The sequence below is a fragment of the Varanus komodoensis genome, unplaced genomic scaffold, assembly GCF_004798865.1.
Source record: "Varanus komodoensis strain SLA01 unplaced genomic scaffold, ASM479886v1 scaffold157, whole genome shotgun sequence".
NCBI lineage: Eukaryota > Metazoa > Chordata > Lepidosauria > Squamata > Varanidae > Varanus > Varanus komodoensis.
Genome location: NW_025335459.1, coordinates 178,791 through 200,189, shown reverse-complemented (window position 1 = coordinate 200,189; position 21,399 = coordinate 178,791). Strand labels below are relative to the sequence as shown.

The 21,399-nt window shown below is 43.3% G+C and overlaps 1 protein-coding gene across 1 annotated transcript; it reads left to right on the top strand.

The window, feature by feature from the left end:
• The first annotated feature begins 5,346 nt into the window (after positions 1–5,346).
• Positions 5,347–18,782, top strand: LOC123021094 (tripartite motif-containing protein 10-like). The gene is made up of 8 exons (XM_044425503.1): positions 5,347–5,527; positions 9,000–9,436; positions 12,657–12,752; positions 13,258–13,488; positions 15,410–15,432; positions 16,349–16,464; positions 16,732–16,764; positions 17,142–18,782. Exons 2-8 carry the CDS (start codon positions 9,029–9,031, stop codon positions 17,657–17,659), a joined length of 1,425 nt encoding a protein of 474 aa, XP_044281438.1. The 5' UTR covers positions 5,347–5,527; positions 9,000–9,028; the 3' UTR covers positions 17,660–18,782.
• Positions 18,783–21,399: the final 2,617 nt, after the last annotated feature.

The following is a 21,399-nucleotide window of genomic DNA, read 5'->3' as shown; positions in this document are numbered from 1 at the left end:
TAACTAAAAGTTTCATTTTTTCCTTATTTATTTTCATCCCCGTAACCTCACCATATTCTTCAATCCATTGGAAAAGTTTAGGGATTGTTACAAAATGTTCCTCTATTATAAAGACCAAATCATCTGCGAATGCTTGCAATTTATACCTTTCATCCCTAATTTTACTACCTTTAATGTCCTCGTCATCCCTAATATTTCTATTCAAAACCTCTAAATAGGGGTGACAGCGGGCATCCCTTCCTTGTACCCTTTTGTATCTCTATAGCCCTTGTACGTTCTCCATTAATTAAAATCCTGGACGATTGTCTTTGATAGATGCTTGATTTCACATTCATAAATTTTCCCCCAAACTCCATTTGGTCCATCTGTTGCATTATGAATTGCCAATTAACATTATCAAAGGCTTTCTGGGCATCTAAAAACAGTAGAGCCATTGATTTTTCTGTGTGTGTCTCGTAGTATTCTAGGATATCCAAAATAGTCCTCAGATTGTTCTTCATTTGTCTTTTAGGCGGAAAACCAGTTTGGTCTGCATGAATAAAGTCTATTAAAAACTTCTTCAACCTTTCTGCCAGGCAAAAAATTTTTAGTCCACATTTAATAATGATATGGGTCTGTAATTTTGAATCTGTGTTAAGTCCATATCTTCTTTTGGTATTAATGTGATATTTGCCTCTGTTCAGGTATCTGGTATTTTAGCAGTTAACAATGCTTCATTACATATGATTTTGAAAAAGGTAGCAAAAATTCCCTCAAAAGATTTGTAAAATTCAGCTGGTAGCCCATCTGGACCAGGGGTTTTATCGTTCTTTTGTCGCATGATTGCCTCTGTTATTTCCATAGTTGTTACTTCTTGATTCAATATTTTTTTATTCTTTTCTGGTAATTTTGGTAAATCTCCCTTTCAAATGTATTCTTTTACCTTCTTGATTGAAATCTCCTCCTTCTGGTATAACCTTGCAAAAAAAATCTTCAGCTATTTTCTTAATTTGTGTATTTTGTACCTGTAGTCATCCTCCTCCATCTTTCAGTTTTGAAATCAATCTCTTCTCTCTTTCTTTTTTGACTTTATATGCTAGCCATCTCCCCGGTTTATTAGCATTTTCAAAAAAAATCTGTTTAGCTAATTTCATTTGCTTAGTAAGTTCATTTGTATCCAAGAGATTTTGTGCTTTAAAATATTCATTTGGACCTTAAGATTTCTTTTTGTTGGATCTGCCTGCAGTTCTTGTTCCCGTTTCCTCAATTCTTCTACTAATGTTGCTCGCTCTTGCTTTTTCTTTTTATTTATTTTTGCTGAGTAGGTTATTATCAGTCCCCTGACACAGGCTTTAGCTGTATCCCAGACATTCTGTAAAGAAGTTTCTTCTGCTTTGTTTATTTGAAAGAATATTTGCATCTCTTTGCTTATCTCTTCTATAAATTTTGTATCTTTTAGTAATGCTTTATCTAGACTCCATCTGGGCGTCCTTGCAGCTCCTTTCAATGATATAAATACAGGATTATGATCCACCCAGACATTTGTCTCCATTTCAGCTTCTATCAGATCTGGCATTAAGTCTGGAGTTATCCAAACAATATCATTTCTAGACCATGACCTACATCTGTTTGAGTAAAAAGAATAGTTGGCCGAAGACGGGTTTTTATGCCTCTAGGCATCTATCAATCTGAATTCTTCAATCAAGTTGGAACAAGACTTTGGAAGCATCCTCCTACCTGTTTTTCCCTTACTTTCACTCTTGTAATTGATTCCCTTATTCACAATTGCATTAAAATTGCCCATTACACACATAGACTGATAGTCCACTTCTAAAAGTAACATATGTAGTTTTTGATAAAAAGTTTCCTGATGGTCATTTGGTGCATATATTGCCACTAAGAGCACCTTTTTAAGTTTAATTGTAATTTCTACCATCAAGATCCTACCATCCTTATCAGCAAGAATATATTTAGGGTCCAATTTTTCTTTAACATACAGTGCTAAACCTCTTTTCTTTTGCGATGTAGAAGATACGAACAATTTTCCCAGATATGAACATTTCAGAAGTTTAACATATTGTTTCTTAATATGTGTTTCTTGTAGACAAATTGTATCTAATTTCCATTTTTGAAGTTGAGCAAAAATCCTTCTTCTCTTAGATGGTCCATTTAGTCCATTAACATTTAAAGAGAGCAATTCAATTTTCCCTTCCTTTTTAAGAGCCATATTTAATAAAATTATTTACTTATTCTTTGCCTTTACAGTTCTACCTTTTTTTCCCACCTTTGAGTCCAGAGTCTGTAATTCTTGTGAATCAGCCTTCAATATTTCTCCCTCTTCAGAGTGGTACACTGTTATTTCCATTGCTTTGGCACCTCTTTCTCCTTCTTTAGAGACGACAGGATTCTCCTCTTCTAGCATAACTCTAAATTTTTCATAGAACTCTTGTACTTTAAGAATTGAATCCAATTTATATCTTACAGAGTTCCATGTAAAAATACTCCTTCTGGTGTTAGCCACTTAAAGATAATCTCTTTCTTGATCAATTTTGTAGTAAGGAATTGATATTTCCTTCTTCCCTCTCTAATCCTCCATGGAATTTGTTTCAGGACTATCACCTCCTGATGATCATCTCTCTTTAACGGCTTCTCCTGTGCAGCCTTCAAAACATTATCTCTTATAGACCTTAGAGCAAATTTGACATGGACTTCTCTCGGAAGTTTATTTTTTCTGGTATAAGAGGAGTTGACCCTAAAACAATACCCATGACTTCGTTCTCGATTTCTAAAAGCTCTGCCACATGACAGTTATGATCTCTCAGAGGTCCTCATTTTTCTCTTCAGGTATATACTGAAATCTTAGATAATAAGATGCCTTCTCCATCTCTAATGTAGCCATTGAGTCCCATGCTGACTTATTTGTTTGCTTAATTAAATCTATTTCTTTATCTACTGTCTCCAATTTTTCACATACTTGTATTTTTTGTGTATTCTGTTCTGCTTTAAGTCGGACATCAGATAATTGAGTTGTCACCTCTCTAATAGAGTTATCCAATTTGTCAAGTTGCTCTTTTTGCTCATTTGATAAGCTTTTCAGCCGTATTGACATCACCTCTTGAGAAGCTTGCAAAGTTGTTAAAGCCGCCGGTATCGCCATTAAGCTTTTTGCAACATCTTCTGTCTTAGGCTGATGAATTGGACTCTGACCCACTGAGAAAGGTGCTGAAGAGGGCTGAGTTTTCCTCATGATGGAAGTTGTTCACCAAAGAAATGCCAATATAAAAAAGAAAAAGGAGGGAAAAAGAGAGAGAGAAAAAAAAAGAGAAAGAGAAAATGAAAGTAGCTTGCAATAATTCCGATAGCCACTGGGTGGCAGCAAAAGGCTATTTAAAAGAAACAAGAAATGTATTTGATACTACATTTAATCACAGCAGCGAGGATTGCACTTGCTCAATACTGAAAGAGTGAGTAACTACCCACTGAGGAACTGATTTTAAAAAAGATTCTGGACTGTGCAGAAATGAACAGATTGACTCTATTATTGAAGGAGAAAGAAGATACTGACTTCTATCAAACTTGGGACCTTTTTTATGAGTGGCTGGAGAAACGGGACTTGGCTTAGATTTAAAGATGTCTTTAAATTTTTATAAATCGATTTGAATATGATTATAGAATGTTTAAAAGATATGTTATAGGGGGCTGACCCAGTACGTCCGATGTATTTGATTACTGATTTTTTTTTAGTTTTTAGTTTAAAATCTTAATAAAAATGTGCAAAAAAAAAAAAAAAAACAGATGGTGTGGGGGTGACAGATTGCTTCATCACTGCCTGTCCATTGCTTTCCAAAAAGTGATCCCCTGTGGATCACACTACCACATATGTAAATGAGCTCTGTGCTCATGATGAGCTTATGATTGTTCTCTGCAGAAATGGTCTTAATTGTATCAGTTTTATACTCATTGTGTTGCTGTGGACACATTTCTGGGGTGTCACCATCTCATTAGCCAAAAGCAGGCCCATACTTCCCATTGAAATACTAATAAGTTTGTGTTGATTAAAATTGTTCTTCATCTTAAATATTGTATTGTTTTTCTTGTTTTTTGCACAATAAATAAGATATGAACAGTGTGCATAGGAATTCGTTCATATTTTTTTCAAACTATAGTCAAGCCCCCCAACAGTCTGAGGGACAGTGAACTGGCCCCCTGTTTAAAATGTATGAGGACCCCTGCTCTATCATGTCTCCCCTTCCTTGCTTTTCCTAAGCTGAATGGTCCCACTTGTTACAGCTGCTCCTCATGGGGGGCTGCTGTAACCCCCGATCATTCTATTGTCTTTCTCTCTACTTTTTCCAAGCCCATGATGTCCTTTTCAGGTAAGGCGACCAGAACTGAACACAATATTCCAGGTGGAGTTGCACCAATGATTTGCATAAGGGGAATACCATCTTGTCAGCTTCCCTTCCTTTCCCTTCTCTTCCCTTCTTGTGCCTAACATGGAGTTTGCCTTTCTCACAGCGACTATGCACTGGGTTATTTTCATTGAGCTGTCCATCGCCACTCCAAGATCCTGTTCCTGTATTTCCACAGCAGTCCTATGAAAACACTAGGGGAAATCAGGGAGGAAGGAAAAGACAGATCTTGGATAAGAGGGTGCAGGGTTTCACAAGTGGATACATCCGCTAGTAAAGGCTGTGTGGCTGGGTTTGAGGATATCACTAAGACCAAGCTATTCAATGTTATTAACTTGGTTTTCCCAGTTTCTGCAGCTGAGATTATCATTGCATTAAAATACAATGTAGTTGTGTTACTACTAGCGGTAAAACGCCGGCTTAACCTCCGGCTGCCTACAACTGCTTGTTTTGCCTGCAGTCTTCTTGCCAACACTTAAGCCGGGACGAAGCGCAGATCACTTCTGCATGGACGAGCAGTGGCTCAGCTTGTAACTCCGCCTCCCCGCAGTCCTGAGCAGTTAACGCAAATTTCTCTGTATTTAATTTTAGATAGTGGATCTGCTCTGAAATTCAAGATGGGACATCTCAAATGCTACAACAGAATATTTGCACAAATAAATAAGTGACTCAGTCCATAAGAGGCTGTCGTCCGTCTGCCCGGACTGATGCTCAGCTCTCCATATGCCGGACCTAGTTTTTTCAGTGGGAGTCTGGTCACTCCAGCAAAATTGACAGGGCAGATAGTGAGTCTTTAGCCAGAAAAAAAGTCCTCTAACTTCCAGTACACGCTCGCCAGCTTGTCGGACTTTTCCCAGTCCAAACCCACATGCCATAGCGTCCTGAAACAATCGAAATTACTCCGCAAGGTAGGGATGACTTGCAAACGAGCCATTCTCCGCCGGATGTTGAGGGAGAAGCCGCAAGGTTTCCACTTTCGGTTCCGTTTTCTAGTATCTGAGCGAGCAGCGGCCGCTTTCTCGTCCTTGCCTGAGCTCGGCTTCTACGGACCGTCAACCGGGAAGAGTCGCGCCCGCTCCGACGGCTGTTGTCTGGGATCAATCCTGGTTACTTTACCCGAGCTGTCAAGGAAACAGGTAATTCAAAATGGGGAGACCCTTTAAGGGCATGCATGTAACAATAATCGCTAATAGTAGCAACAATAAAAAAAAAGGATATTCATGAGAATTGGGAAAGCAGTGAGGGAGGAGGGGAAAAGATATCTGCGATTAGCAGCGCTCTCTGGAATTGTTTTTTCTGGGTCAGACCGAAGGACTTTGCTCTTTCCTGAAGTGAGGAGCCAGAAAACCTTACCGATTGACTCCTAATGCCAGAATCATTTCAAAGGCGTTAGGCCAAGTCGCAGATTTGCTCCTCTCTTCGCCTTTGCGATTTTTATTTTTTGACTTGCGTGTGTGCACGCGCGGGTCTGGTCTGTCGAGTTAGCCTAATGAGAGAGAAGGCAATAACGGTAGGGAAAATCGAAGGCCGAAGAGGAGGAAGAGCAGATTTGAGATGCAGCGTAGATCAGAGCTGAGCAGTGCAGTCAAGAACCGGGCATTTTGGAGGGCCCTCGCAGGAGACGACTTGAGAATGCCTAACAGCAAGAAGCAAAATTATTCCACTAAGTGGGCTTTTTGTTTTCAAGGCCAACATGGCTGCCAGGGTGTTTTGCACGAATCGGACGTTGTGCATGAAGCAGAGGGCCTCTTGCTTGCACCAGTCCTCATGGGTTGCTGTTCACTGTTGAGTGTTCATTTTGTTGACCCGTGGATGGATTTACTGACTTTTAAACTACCCTGTCAACCGGGTTCTTTGGGCAGCATGAAAATATAAACCACGAACAATAAAAAACGGATAGAAAAGACCACCCCAAACTTTGCACAGGAGAGAAAATTTTCTAGAGCTGGGCAGGATGAACACTGTGGTTGGAAAGAGGCAAACACTGCAAGGGGGTGACTTTCACCTCATTTCTACTTTTTGTGATGGACACTCTCAGCCTGCTTGTTAGGCGGTTGGACACTGCCAGGTTTACAGCTTTTCCTTCCACCACTTTGCAAGCTTTGCTGCATTAAAAAAAACAACAACTCCATCTTGGGAGTGTGATGAAATGCAGATTTGTGCGGCTTCAGCATCAAAATGGCTTCCTCCACCCCTGTCTGCTGCTTTGCTTGGCGTGCATGCGTGCAGTATGATGAACAGCACTGGAAAACCGGAAAGTTCGTTCATGATTTGGTGTGCCTTTTGATTGATCCTAATAAAGTTCAAGTATTTACTTATATTTATTTATTTATTTATTTATTTATTTATTAAAACCTTTTCTATCCTGTTCCCTACAGAACTTCTCAGGATGGCTTACAATAAATAAATAGAACAGCATCCGGCCATGATATACTAAAACCCCAATTAAAATCAATTAAACATTAAAATAAAAAGGTTTTATTCAAGTATTGTCTGATTGACAGTCTTCCTGGCTGCCATTTCTTCTCATTTCTGATCATGCTATATATAGAGGAATGGTTAGTAATTTAAAGCACTGTCTTGTCTTTGCTTAGGCAGAAATAAAGGCCTACCACTATCAGCATGCCTGAGGCAGCATGGGATCTTCCATTTCATTTTCACCCTGTCAGTCCTCAGAGTATGGCACATTTTGCATGTTTTTTCTAGGCTAGCTGGTCAGGAGAATGCATAAATGCCTGCCATCCACTTTTTCTAGGGAGTTTTCACACTGTGGACAGCTAGCTGTCAAAACTCTGCCCTCTTTACAAGGTGTTTAACAGAGAAATGGTGGTCCTTGGACTAGGGCACCTGGCTGCATAACCCCAGTCAAAAGCAACAACAAAAAACACACTTCCTTTGCAAAAACCACTTTAAAGGGACAGAGAGATTTTTGACAGTTGCCTGCACAAACAAATGGTTTAAAATGCAAAACAGCTGCCCGGAGCCAAACATGACCCAGAATTGCATTGGCAGTGGGGGTGGGGGGAATGACGCAGTTCCCTTTGGTACCACCTGGAGAAACAAAGAGGAGGGGGCAAGCAAGCAGCCTTATTTCTTTAGTTGCCTTCATCTGTGTTTATATTTATTTTGTTTATTATTTTCTTTATTTTTTGCTCTTGTTGATTGGCTCTGGTTTTGGACTGTTGAAGTGTATTGCTATTTAAAAGCATTTGATGGTTTTGCTATTTTATAATTTACTGTATTTTAGTCTAATCTTACTTTTATAAACCATGCTGAGAGCCAAATCGGCTATGGAGCGTACAAAAGCTTGTATAAATAAATAGTCCTTAGCTTGTAATTTCCTGTGCCCATGCAAAACATAGCTTATGATAAGCTACTATAGACACCTCTTTATAAAATTTGCAATCCTTAACTGTTCCAATATCTTTTCAAGAGGCTCTGCAAGTTGGCTCTGCTCCAACTTAATTCCTTATTAAACAGGAATTTCCTAACCATTTACCCCATTTACTCCCTTTCTGGCACTGTCTCTTGTTTCCATTTATATTGATTCATCATGACATTTTCAGGGGAACAAGATTCAGAGGTGGGTTACCACAGCTGTCTTCTGAACAGTATGAACCAGAAGCAGCTTTGAACATCACTGCCGTTGTCAGTGAAAGATCCTCTGATAGTGACACCTTATTTATTTATTTAGAACATTTCTATGCCGCCCCCTTTGCAAAAAGCCTTGGGGCGGCTTACAAAATAAACAAACAATCATATAAATAACCTTAAAAATCCAGAAACATCTCTGCACAAGCATAAAAACCCAATAAATACAATCAATAATTAACAATTAAAATAACTTTTAAATAAAAAGGTCTTGGCCTGGCGCCGAAAAACAAATAACAACGGCGCCAGGCAGACCTCTCTGGGAAACGCATTCCATAGGTGGGGCGCCACTGCAGAGAAGGCCCTCCTCCGGGTACTCACCCTCCTAATATCTTTCACGGAGGGTTCAACTACTGCCGTCATCCTGTAGGAGAGACCCTCTCTCTTCTGCTGATGTGACCATTCCTCCTGAAGAGGTGGATGCATCTCAGTCTGGTGCCTCAGCTTTGACCATCCCACCTTGGGTGACCCTTCTAGGAGAGCAGCCCTAGTGAGCAAGCCTGGCCTCCAGGCAGCATGGCTCTCGGCCTCTGACATGCTCAAAGCCCCTCACCACATTAAGGTGTGCATCCAAGCAGGGGCATTCCCATCTTGGTGCCTCATTATTATACTGATTTATCTTCCACCTACTGCAGTTACATGCAGGAGCCCTTGACTTCTCCTGGGGCAGTGCCCAAGACCATCAGGACACAATCCATGTTCCCTTGCAGGGAAAAGTGTTTTTCTCTTGCTTCTGAGGTGGTTCCTTTCCTGCTGCTAGTCAGGTTGCAGAAACTGGAATCTTGGGGGCAATTGCTGGGATATTTGGAGGGTTCGTTATTTCCAAACCAACCCCAACAATTCCTACTTCCCAGCAAGCAGGTGTGGGGAGAGGGGCATATAGAGCTTTGTATCTAAGCTCCTTGAGAAGGAAAAAGGATATAAATATAATAAATAAATAACTGCTTCATCCAACAGGAAGAGAAGCTGCAGAGACTCGGACTGCCATGGCTTCAGCCTCCACCTGCACAGAGGTAGAACAGGAAGCCCAGTGCCCCATTTGCTGGGAATATTTGAGAGAACCCGTGACCTTGGACTGTGGTCACAACTTCTGTCGAAAGTGCATCTCCTTCTACTCTGAAATATGTGAAGAAATAAAGGACTTGGAGTGTCCCCTTTGCAGCATTCAAATTCGGAAAGAACCTTTCCGGTCAAACTGGCAGCTGAGAAATTTAATAGAAGCAATTAAACGGCTACTGAATCCAAGGAAGGAGGATGTGTGTGCAGAACACAAGAAAAAGCTCCAGTTATTTTGCAAAGAAGATGAAGAATTGGTGTGTTCGGTTTGTAGGTGCAGCCGAGAGCACAGAACACACACGGTAGTAACCTTGGAGAAGGTATCTCAGGGATACAAAGTAAGTACCACAAAATCTGGTGTCAGGGTAGTAGAATCGTTTAATTTTTCAGTGAACAAAAACAACATGGCCCTTGTCCCCCACCCCCACCCCCCATTCACCCGATCTTGCCCTGTGCAGATTTTTTTGTTTCCCTGGATGAAAAAAGTCCTCAAAGGGAAATGTTTTGCTGATGGGGAAGAGGCGAAACCAAAAAGAAAAAGGAGAGGGGGGCAGAAGCACTAAAAGGCATCCAAATTGACAAGTTCAAAACTTGTTTTAGCAGTGGAAAAATGTCTTGATAGGTGTGTTGCATCAAATGGAGAATACTTTGGAGGTGACTGAAGTTTGAATATGTAACAATACAATTTTTAAATTAATAAATGCCTAAGTTTTTGGGAGGTTCCACTCATATACATAGGAATATTGCTGGGTTCAGACAACACATGATAACCCACACTCAAAGGATGAATATGGATTGACACATGGAGGGTTACCCATGGTTTTTTTTAATCATTCGCCCCACATCTATGGGTTTTCAAGGCTGAGAACCACTTCAGCAATTTGAACAATACACTTGGTTCAGACAACACAGTAACCCACACTCAGAGGTCGAGTCTGGGCTGCTGTTTTGTCTGAACCGAATCATTCTGGGTTGTTTTGAATCCAATCTAACTTTTTCAGTCCTGAGGCAGCTCAGGGACAGCATGCAGATCTCTGGGGATGGAAGAGTACAAGGAAGGGAAAGTAAGTATGAAGGGATTCCTTGGTGGCGGGACACCCATGGAGACCACAGTCCATGTATGCCTGTCCTGTCCTGAATCTTGCCTTTCACAAAGGAGTGTTTTTAATGGCCTGGGATCATCAGAGGATAACTTCAGCAGGGGCTTGTCTTCAAGCGTCTTTTTACCTACCACTTTTCCAAGGCTTCCGTTTCTGAATACTTGGCAGCATTAAGTGTGTCTCGTTTATCTGCGTTCTTTCTCCTCCAAGTTTTTTCTTTCTCTCCCTTTCAATTACACAGCCAAAAATGGCACCATAGTATAGTAGAACAACAGAAATACACAAGCGTCTCACTGTAGTTAGTTCCACTCTTTCCAAAGAATATCACAAAAAAGCTGCAAAAATGCTTATTTTATATTGTTAATTTTAATTTTATATTGTTATTTTTGTATTTTATTGTATTTTATTGTGCTGTAAGCCGCCCCGAGGCTTCAGCAAGGGGCGGCATAGAAATGTTCTAATAAAAAAAATAAAGAAGAAGAGGAGGATAACATCCTGTAAAGCACCCTCAAACCACCATGAATCACACGTGCATAATAAATACCTCCTGAGAGAAAACGTAGATCTTTCGATTGTGTCCTGCACTGCAAGGTCTGGAGTGTGGGCGGCAGGAAAATAGACAGAGGGACCAGGATCCAGATAACACAGTTGATAAAGTACATAGCCAAAGTCCAGTCACTGGTCAAATCCAAGTCATTATCCAGAGCAAGCCCAAGTCAAAAGCAGGAGCAAGCAAGGAAGCAAACCAGCCTTAGCAAAGGCCTAGTAAAAACAAGCCAGAGCTCAGGAGCCGAGAAGAAAGCACAAGGGCAGGGATGCCTTGGAACAGGAGCAAGCTCCAGGAACAGGTCTTGAGTCGTGTACTCTCCTATATTGCGCTGAGATGTGGCATGTCTTTAACTTTCTTGAATCTTCCTCTCTTTCTCTGCCATCAGGAATTTAATTCCCATCCTATTAACTATCTTCTCCCACAGTTTTGTGCCTAACCTAGAAGGCTTTTTTGTTGGGCTATGTGGTCCTGGGAGTGAGACACCAATATTCAAACAGCCTAGGACTCTGAATTAACTTTAAATAAAATAGAACTTTATCTGTACACAAAGTGTATTGGTTTCAGGATGTTCAGCAACTTCGTGAATAAGTTACTTACTTCAATGCATAGTGACTGCTTTTGCCTGAGGTATCACACTCTTTCCCTTCCCTTCCCCTTGGCCAGCAGGGGGAGCCCTGGAGATGCCCAGATCCTGACATGCATTGAGCAGGGGGTTGAACCCAATGGCCTTTTTGGCCCCTTCCACTCTACTGATGTGTTTCTCAAATCATTTCTTTCCCTGCCCCCTGCTAAGGCTGGTGTGCTCTAGACTGAGCGACTGAGGAGAAAAAGTAGAAAATGCAGTTTAAGTTGGGGAGTAAGACAGCAAAGGGGGCACCCAACACTAAGGGCTCTTCCAAACAAGGCTTTGTCGTGGGATGACCACGATCCTTTCATTCTGCGGGAGAGGCCCTTCTCCGGGAACCCTCCGTGAAAGAAATTAGGAGGGTAGGTACTCGGAGGAGGGCTTTCTCAGCGGTGGCGCCTAAGTTATGGAATGCGCTCCCCAGAGAGGTCCACCTGGCGCCGTCGTTATTTGTTTTTCGACACCAGGCGAAGACTTTTTTATTTAAACGTCATTTTAATTGTTAATATTATTTGCTTATTTTATCTGGCCAGGGCGACTTATTTTATATTGTTAATTTGTTTTATGTATTATATTTTATGTTGTGAGCCGCCCCGAGGCTTCAGCGAATGGGGCGGCATAGAAATGTTTTAATAAATAAATAAATAAATAAATTCACATTTCATGGGGTGATCCAGATGGTGTCATCAACCATTTGTAATCTGCCCATGTTTTCCCAGCAGTTCTCTAGTGTTTTTGCTTAACACAGCAAAACATTAAAGAGGAAGAGAGCGGGACCAGCTGCACAATTTTTTCCATTGTGGAAAATCCAGAAGGGAGGTTGGACAGAAGTTGTCAGGAGAGAGGTGAAGGAATTCCCGCTCCTTTCCTTGCTGCGCAGTTCATGACTCAGAGCCATTTTGTGGCTTCCTGCTGCTTTTGAGCTCTTCAACAGCGTCAGCAACCATTTTTTGAGACTGGAGACTGGGGATCCACACACTGATTCCCACCCATCTACCCACGTGCTGTGCTGGCTGCCTTTCCAAAGTTGGGAAATTGTCCTTGGAGAGGGAGTAAGGGGGCATTTCAGAGGGTAGGAATGGGAGGAGATCAGGATCCGAGGATATAAGGTATTCTGACAGCATTTCAACTTCCTTCCTTCCCCCTCCAAAGTGCCCCTGTCAGATGGCAAGAATCAGCCACATCCAATCACACACATTTGGAAGAATATGGAAAAATTGTGCTGTCTCTACACTTTAAGTTCCTTTAAAGTAATTAAGTTTTATTTTATGTGCTTCCCTTAGGATCAAATTTCTGGCTGCCTGAAACTTCTGAAAGATAAAAAAGCAGCATTATCACTGTCCATCTCAAATACAGAAAAGAAGAGTCAAGACCTGCTTGTAAGTGTCATGTAGTGACAATGAGTATCAAGTGCCAAAGGATCCATGAGCTGTCCCTGTCCTTTCAGAAAGCATTCATTTGGAATTGCCCAATCCACCGGGAACCGGTCATAGACAAGGATTGTGCAACACACCAAATCATTGGCATGGAAGCTGGCATGGATTGGCATGCTGCCTGAGCACAGCACCCTGCCCCAGCCGCCTTGGCACAGCTTCCTCGTGGCCACAAATTCACCCCTCTTTGCAGCAATCGGCGCTTCTCTCCCAAGGCGATGAACGAGCCTGGTCTGAAGCAGGCCCTCCTCACTTGCTGTTCACTTTGTTTAAAAACCCCATTCCCGTGATTCGTGACGGCAGGAATGGCCCAGTCTTGCATAGTCTGTCCCTTAAACTGAATGTACATCCCTTGCAGTTCTCACAACATGAGCTCCTAGCACTTCAGTGACTGATTCTGCTCCTGAATTGAACCTGCTTTTCTCCCCCACTGTCCATCTGCTGCTTCTAGAATCAAGTAAAAGCAGAGAAGCAAAAGACAGCAGCTCATTTCCGGGAATTGCATCAATTCCTGGAGACAGAAGAATACTTTCTGCTGGCCCAGATTCAAGAGATGGAGAAAGAGATTGTAAGGAATAAGGAAAGCCATGTAGCCAGACTCTCCGAGGAGCTTTCTTCTCTGGATACCCCCATGAAGGAGCTGGAGGAAAAGTGTCAGCAGGTGCCAAGCAAGCTTCTGCAGGTAAGTCTGGTGGAAAGAGGCCAGGTGTGTGGCCGCTCAGAGTTTTTATGTACCTCTTCATCTGTTTCCTTTTATGCCGACTGCTGCCACCTGGAACCTTTAGGGGGTGGATCGGAGGGTTGGCCTGGGGTGCCATCATGGTGTCACCTTGGAGGCCAGATCTGAGCCCCCAGGAGAGTGCAGTGCATGGTAGGAGCACCTTCTGGCCCACTAGCAGGAAGAAGTGCTGCGCAGGTGGCAAGTCGAGGCTGCCACTGTGCATGTTTTAAAGCAAAGATGTTCTTTCTTAATTTGAGAAGCAGTGAGCTCACTCACTCAGAATCCGCCTCTCTGGGGACATGGACAGTGGGAGTACAGGGACAACAAAAAGACCACCCCCTTCACTTGTTTTTCTACTAGGAGTGGGAAATCACACATCACCCCCAGCTCAATTAGAGCAGACTAAACAGTGTTGTGCCTCATCTCCCAAGACCAGCTTCAAGTTTGGGGAGCATTGGGCGGAGTGCCCTCTGGCAGGCCCCCTCCCTCTGTCACTCAGCCCTGAAGGAGTTATTTGGCCCTGGCAAGTAGCTGTTGGGAATGGGTAGCTTTTTTTGTTCAGTTGCAAAGTCGTGCCCAACCCATCGTGACCCCATGGGCAACAGTCCTCCAGGCTCTCCTGTCCTCCACCATCCCTCGGAGTCCACCCAAGCCCACACCCACTGCCCCAGTGACTCCATCTAGCCACAACAAGATTGATATTTATTTTTATATTTACATCCCAGCTTTTTTCATCAGGGAACTACGTGGCATTCCCCGGCAGTTCCCCCTTCAAGCACTGACCAGACCCAAACCAGCTTAGCTTCAGCAAGGTGCCTGCATCATGTGCCATTAGACCATGTCCTGGGACCAAAGGCCTTGGAGTATCTTTATCTTGTGGACTGGATTTTGTTGAAAGGAAGGTTCAGTGCAGGCACCAGCAGTGGATCCTTCAGATGCTTACCATTACCTGGTGCTAAATCTGGCCAAGACACCAGAGCTAGCAGCCCACTGAACATAATGTCAAGGCTTGGCCAGCCTCCTCCCAGTCTCGGTGAACTTAATGGTGCAAATGTGGTAAGAGGTGTACAAAATGATGCTTGATATGTAGAGATTTTGGTCCCTCTCTCATAATACTAGAACTCCGTGGGATCATCCCATGTAGTGGATTAGTGGGAGGCTCAGGACAGGTCAAAGGATGGACTTCTTCATCTTGAAGAAGTATTGGCTAGAGAAACGGGACTACACATAGATTTAAATATGTTTATAGTTTAACATAAAAAGAAGAATTGTGGGGGGCTGGCCCAATAGGTCCGATGTTTTGATGATTGAGGTTGTTTTTAGGGGTTTTTTGTGTTAGGTTTATTTAGAATAAAACTTGTTCAAAAAAAAAAAAGTTGAAGAAGCACTTGAACTACAGAATTCAATTCCGCAAGTTACATTGCTGGCCACCAATTTGTGGGGGTTTAAAAGGGGATAGGACCAACAGCTGGGTGGCGATATGCTACTTGCACCACTTGCTAAGGGACCATCATGCTTGGGGGTTTTCTGCAGGAGCTGGTTGGCCTCTGTGCACAGAATGTCGGGCGAGACAGGCCCTTGCTCTGATCCAGCGGAGCGCTTCTTTGGGTCTCCTTTTTGGACAGCTTCGTTCTCTGCCCTCCACCTGGTGGTACCTTGCACCAGGGACTGCAAACAGCGGTGGAGAACCTGAGGCCCCCCTGGTGTTGGGCTGCAAAACCAGTGGTGAAGGATTGTGGGACTCCTAATCCAACAGCTGCTGAGGAGGGGCACATGGTCTCCCGCGGTTTCTGCATCCCCATTAAGGGTCATGGGGGTTCTCCCTCATCTGGCTTGGCCTGGGCACTCAGGGCATTCTCTTTTCTCTTTCCTCCCACTGTAGGATATTAAAGGCACCTTAAAAAGGTGAGTAGCTCTCGGTTCTTCCACTTCTTGGTAAAAATGGCGTTCCTTTTAATTGACTGCTGCTGTAGGGATTTTGGTAGAAATGGATGAGTGGTGAAATGGGAGGAAACCTGGAATCCTAGACTGGTTCAGACAACGTGAGAACTCCTCACTCCCAGATTGAGTGTGGATTGGCTGTTGGTTGCTCAGTCTGAACCCAGCAGAGGTAGCCGCTCAGCCTGGAATCAGCTGCCCAGAGAGGTTTGCCTGCCACCCTCTTTGTATTCTTCCCAGCGCCAGGGAAGGACGTTTTTATTTTAATTGTTAAAAGGATTTTAATGGTTGTAATATCTTACTTCTGCTTATAATCTGCTGCTGTACCCTTTGTGCTGTTCTTGAATAAATTATGGTTCTGTCAAGTTTTACAATACCATGATCCTGGTTGTCAGGTTGTCAGCTTTTATTGTTTCTATGAATTGTTATTTTTAATTGTATTTTTATTGTACATTTCTTAAATTTTTATCCCGCCCAGGGAGCCTTATGGCCAATGGAGCAGGATGAAAATCAAATAAATAACTAATTAAATAAATAACAAAGCATGGGGAACAACCCACAGTTCACAACCCAGACAACAAACCATGGATTCTCCTCATGGGGTTTTGTGGTTAGGAAGCCAAAGCTTCAGCCAGCATGACAACCCACAGTTCAAGAACTCCCCACAGATCAGGAACTATGCACCCACAACCATACTCAACCCTTGAGTGTTTCAACCCAGTGAATGCTTTTTTTAAAAAAAGTTTCCCTGTACGATTCAGACTCCAGTCGCCTGCTTCTTGCATCGGAAGCAGAGCCCACTGGGGTAAACAGCTTGGCATGATCCAGGGGATGCAGCATATCAGCCTCTGAAATCTACTGCTGAGAGTTTTTTCATCTCCAGGTGTCATATGGAGAAGCAGGAACACCCCGAGGCTTTTCCTTCTGCAACTAAGTGGCGGATCTCGAACCTCTGTGATATAAATTACTTTCTGGAAGGTGCCACTAATGCATTTAAAGGTAAAGGAAATGAACTAAAAGGATAGTGCAGTTCCGGGGGGTGAGTGGGGGGCAACCTGTAGCCCTCCAGATGTTGCTGGACTGCAAATTCCATCACCCCTCACTATTGGTGCTGTTTTGCAGTCCAACAGCGTCTGCGTGAGCATGAATTCTCCCCACCACCATAAAAATGCAAGCCTTGACAGCTCCAAATGGCAGAAGCCGAGATGTCTGTGCTAACCCAGTGCTGTGAACCTTAATCTTTATTATTTTTCCTTCCTTCTCCAGACACTGTGAGATCTGGATATCATCTGCAGAAAGGTAAATTTGGGAGGCAAGCAAAGGTTGAACTGCAGGGAGGGATGGGTCTTCTAAGCTGGCCCATGAGGGTTTCGTATGGGTGAGAATAATTAGGGCTAGGAGAGTAGAACTGCTGTGCACAAAAGCAAGAAGAGTTTTCCAAGGTGCCAAGGTAACCTGGTTTATTTAAACCCAGCATATTTCAGAGATTCCAGAGGCCCCTTCATTGGGACATCCCTATAAAATGCAAACGTTGCAAACAAACTTGGCTGATAAGAAGGCGGTGCTCTGTCCTGCACCATCTGTTCACAATCGAATCTGCTCTAACCGCCTGATATTCTCTCCCAGCACAAGTATGCTTCAGCGCATTTTTAAAAAAATATTTCTCTTCTCTACAGAGAGCGTGATCCTGGATCAAAACACGGCTCATGCCAAGCTCATTCTGTCCAACGATAAGAAGAGCGTGTGGGTTGCAGATGGTCCTCAAGTCCTGCCTGAAAAGCTTTCGCAGTTTGATCACTGGCAGTGCGTCCTGGGGACTAAGGGCTTCGTCTCTGGCAGGCACTTCTGGGAGATCCTTGTAGAAAATCAGGAGAAATGGTCCATTGGGGTGGCGCAAGGCTCCGTGCCCAGGAAAGGCAGATTTCCCTTGGGCCCTGTAGAAGGAATCTGGGCCGTGGGGAAATGGGACAGGCAGTACTGGGCTCTGGATTGTCCTGGCCGCCTTCGCCTTTCCCCAGAGAGAGACCTGAAGCGGATCCGTGTGACCCTGAACTACCTTGGGGGCCGGGTGGCGTTTTTTGATGCTGACACAGAAGAACTGCTCTTTGCTTTCTCCTCCGCCTTGTTCTATGAGGAAAAACTTTATCCCTTCATTTGGGTGTGGGGCACATCCTATCTCAGACTCTGCTCTTGAGACTAAGGCCTAAAACGGGCCTCAGCCACCAGCCGAAGGGGCAGCCTGCACTTCCGTCCTTCAGTACTGACTTTTCCAGCCTCCCTCCATGATGATTATTCACTGCTCTTTATTGCATCTGCGTTTGCAGCCCAATAGCCAACGCCTTCTGCGGTTTAAGCAGTTCTCTGCCCAGTGTGCAGGTACACCCTGCTTGTGTACCTCCTGTACACATCTGTCGGGAGGCAGATGGCCGCAGTTTGGCCGGGATGCTTACTGCACCAAAGTAGAGGGGAGAGAAGGACCCAAAATGCCGGTACACGTACTGGCTGCTCATACTCCACCTGTGCCCTCCTTCAGCAGAGTGGGAAAGATGGTGGACACTGGTGGGGGAAGCCCTGGGAGGCTCCCCCATCTCACTGCAGAGCTTTCTCGGGGACAGATTTGGTCCGGCCACCAGACCGATCGCTCCCCCACTGCAGGCACACGTGTGCAAACTTAGCACAAGTTGCAGGGCCTTCACAACAATGCATGAATGAGAAGACACTAAAAGGTCCTTCAGCTCCCAGTATTCCCCAGCCAGCCGTTGTGACCTCTGGGTTCAACCTGATGCCTGTTCTGACAGATGGTGCCTTTAGAACGTTGCAGCCAGACTTGCACACAGGTCGGCAGGATAGACCAGAAATGCGTGTGCATTTCCCAGCTGGCCTCCAGCTCATTTCTCAGGTCCATTTCAGGTGCTCTCTTTGGCCAGTAAAGCCCCACACAGCTCAGGGATGGCATATTTCAAGCTTTCCCCCACTACTGTGAGCTTGTCTGCAGTCTGTGCTCCATTTTTGTAGCCCACTTTTGTGAGCCGAAGTCCAGGGCAAAGCTGGGGCACCCTGCAACGGAAGAGCCTCTCAAGAGAAGTTACTCTTGGACTACTGGAGCCAAAGACTCTGTCAAGCCTCTGACGAGAGGTACTTTTGTCTGCTGTTTTTAATATTCCATTCTTTACTGCCATGTACTATTTCTACTATTTATAATATACTATTTGTATTGTTTTATCGGTTAGCTTTATTAGGGATTATATTGTTGTGGTTTATAAAATAATAATTTTAAAACAATAAAATAAATTAATAAACCATCATATCTGTAGAAAGTTGTTATGCCAAGTGATCATTAGAAAGCAAGGAAGTAGATCTGGTCCTACAAACTATCCTTTCGAAACAATACTTCAAGTTATTGTTATAAATCAGGGTGGACCTTTGTGACCCCTCCAGATGTTCCAGCTTCTTACTTTGAGTCAACCTATCCAGCATAGCCAGTGAAGGGGCATGATGAGAGTTGCAGGCCAAAACATCCAGCAGGCCACATGTTATCCGCCCCCATTATAAATCCATACCACTCTTGATCTTATTTTCTTGAGATCTGCAAGAAAACGCAATATTTCCGTTTCAAGCTTTGTTTCAGCCCATGGCACTTTCTCGGAACAGTGAAATCCAGAAGCAAAACATAAACGAGTGAAATAGCATTGTTAGTGCATTGCTCTCAATTTGTAAATCAAGGCTTCCAACATTTCAGAAATTAAGGACATGCTTGTAACATCCCTGTAAAAAGTACCAAGGAGCATTAACTGGACTCCCTCTCCCACACACACAGTTGCATCATGAAAAATCCCAGAGAGTATTTTTCTTTTCCCTAAAGACACATTTGAAATTTACAACATTTTGTGATGTGTGAACTCTGTAGGTTAATCATGGGTTATACAACCCATGGTTGTATACCTAAACTTATGATTAGTTCTTAGGTTAACTGAATTGTTTAACCCATGATTAGCTGATATGCCTGGGTTCACACTGCACAAAATAAGCTCCCAATCAGGCCAATTGGAGGCTGCTTTTGGAAGAGGATATCAAGCAGGATTACATGCAAACTAGGTGGCTACCACTAAAACAAGGGGGCTCAGTCAGTGCCTGGCACACTTTTATTCATTCATTTATTTAGAGTGCAATTCTGTGCATGTTTAGGGAGAATGTTTTAGTTACAAAATGTATCTTGTGAAACATCAGGTAATCCACATAGGATCAAAACCCTAGACCTGCTTGGCATGTGAGAAATGTTCTCGGCTTCCCTACCTGGTGAACTTTCAGAAAGTCCACACTGCAGAAAAACCCTACAGGTGGCTTAGAATGTGAGGAGAAATGGCTGTAAAGCATTTTGTGAAATGCCAAATCATTCACAATGGAGAAAAAATCCTAAATCTGCTTGGATGGTGGGAAATTTCTCTCTCAATATGCAGACCTTACAAGCCATGAGAAAGTCCACATGGAAGAAAAACTTTATAATGCCCCCCCATGTGAAAAATTATGCTTTCTCAACTATTACTCTCCAGAACAAAAACACAGCTTTTCTGTCATGTTTAACTGTCTGAAGCATGCCGGAGTTGGACCCGTTGTGACTTTCATTAGGAATAGATGTCAGTGCAACACAGATTGGTGGAAATAATAATATCTTGAAGCAGACACAGAAATGTAAGTCTGAATTGCTACAGTCTGATCAGCACAGGTTTCTGACTCCCTAGCATTTAATACCCTTTCATGAATCACTGCCTTGTCATGGCAAAGGGGCTTGCATAGCTCAATGAAACTATGAGCTATGCCATGCAGGGCCACCCAAGATGGACAGGTCATAGCAGAGAGTTCTGACAAAACGTGATCCACTGGAAAAGGAAATGGCAACCCAGTCCAGTATCTTTGCCATGAAAACCCCATGGGCAGTACCAAAAGGCAAAAAGATATGATGCCAGAAGATGAGCCCCTCAGGTGGGAAGGTGTCCAATATGCTACTGGGGAAGAGCGGAGGGCTAGTACTAGTAGCACCACAAAGAATGAAGCAACTGGGTCAAAGCCGAAAGGACACTCAGTTGCAGATGTATCTGGTGGTGAAAGGAGAGTTTGATGCTGCAAAGATCTATACTCCATAGGAACCCGGAATGTAAGATCCATGAATCAAGGCAAGCTGGATGTGGTCAAATGAGATGACAAGACTGAACATCGACATCTTAGGAATCAGTGAACAAAAATGGACAGAAACAGGTAAATTTAATTCAGATGATCATCAGGTATACTACTGCGGGCAAGAATCCCTCCGAAGAAATGGAGTTGCCTTCATAGTCAATAAAAGAGTAGGAAAAGCAGTACTGGGATACAATCTCCAAAATGATAGCATGATCTCAGTTCGAATCCAAGACAAACCATTCAACATCACAATAGTCCAAGTCTATACCCCAACCACTGGTGCTGAAGAGGCTGAAGTTGACCGGTTCTATGAAGGCCTACAACACCTTCTAGAATTAACACCAAAAAATGATGTCCTTCTTATCATGGGGGATTGGAATGCTAAAGTAGGAAGCCAAAAGATAACCAGAATAACAGGCAAGTTTGGCCTTGGAATACAAAATGAAGCAGGGCACAGGCCGGAAGAATTTTGTCAAGAGAATACGATGGTCATAGCAAACACTCTTTTTCAACAACCCAAGAGACAACTCTACACATGGACATCACCAGACGATCAACACAGAAATCAGATTGACTATGTGCTCTGCAGCCAAAGATGGAGAAGCTCTAAACAGTCAGTAAAAACTAGACCAGGAGCTGACTGTGGCTCAGATCATGAGCTTCTTGTTGCAAAATTTAGGCTTAAATTGAAGAAAGTAGGGGAAAGCACTAGGTCACTCAGGTATGACCTAAATCATATCCCTGATGAATATACAGTAG

Bases quoted from the DNA above. Each gene is read 5' to 3' on its own strand.
- LOC123021094 (XM_044425503.1), top strand. From the start codon at position 9,029: ATGGCTTCAGCCTCCACCTGCACAGAGGTAGAACAGGAAGCCCAGTGC. The intron at 9,437-12,656 runs GTAAGTACCACA...TGCTTCCCTTAG, and splicing joins AGGTATCTCAGGGATACAAA to GATCAAATTTCTGGCTGCCT. The intron at 12,753-13,257 runs GTAAGTGTCATG...TGCTGCTTCTAG, and splicing joins AGAAGAGTCAAGACCTGCTT to AATCAAGTAAAAGCAGAGAA.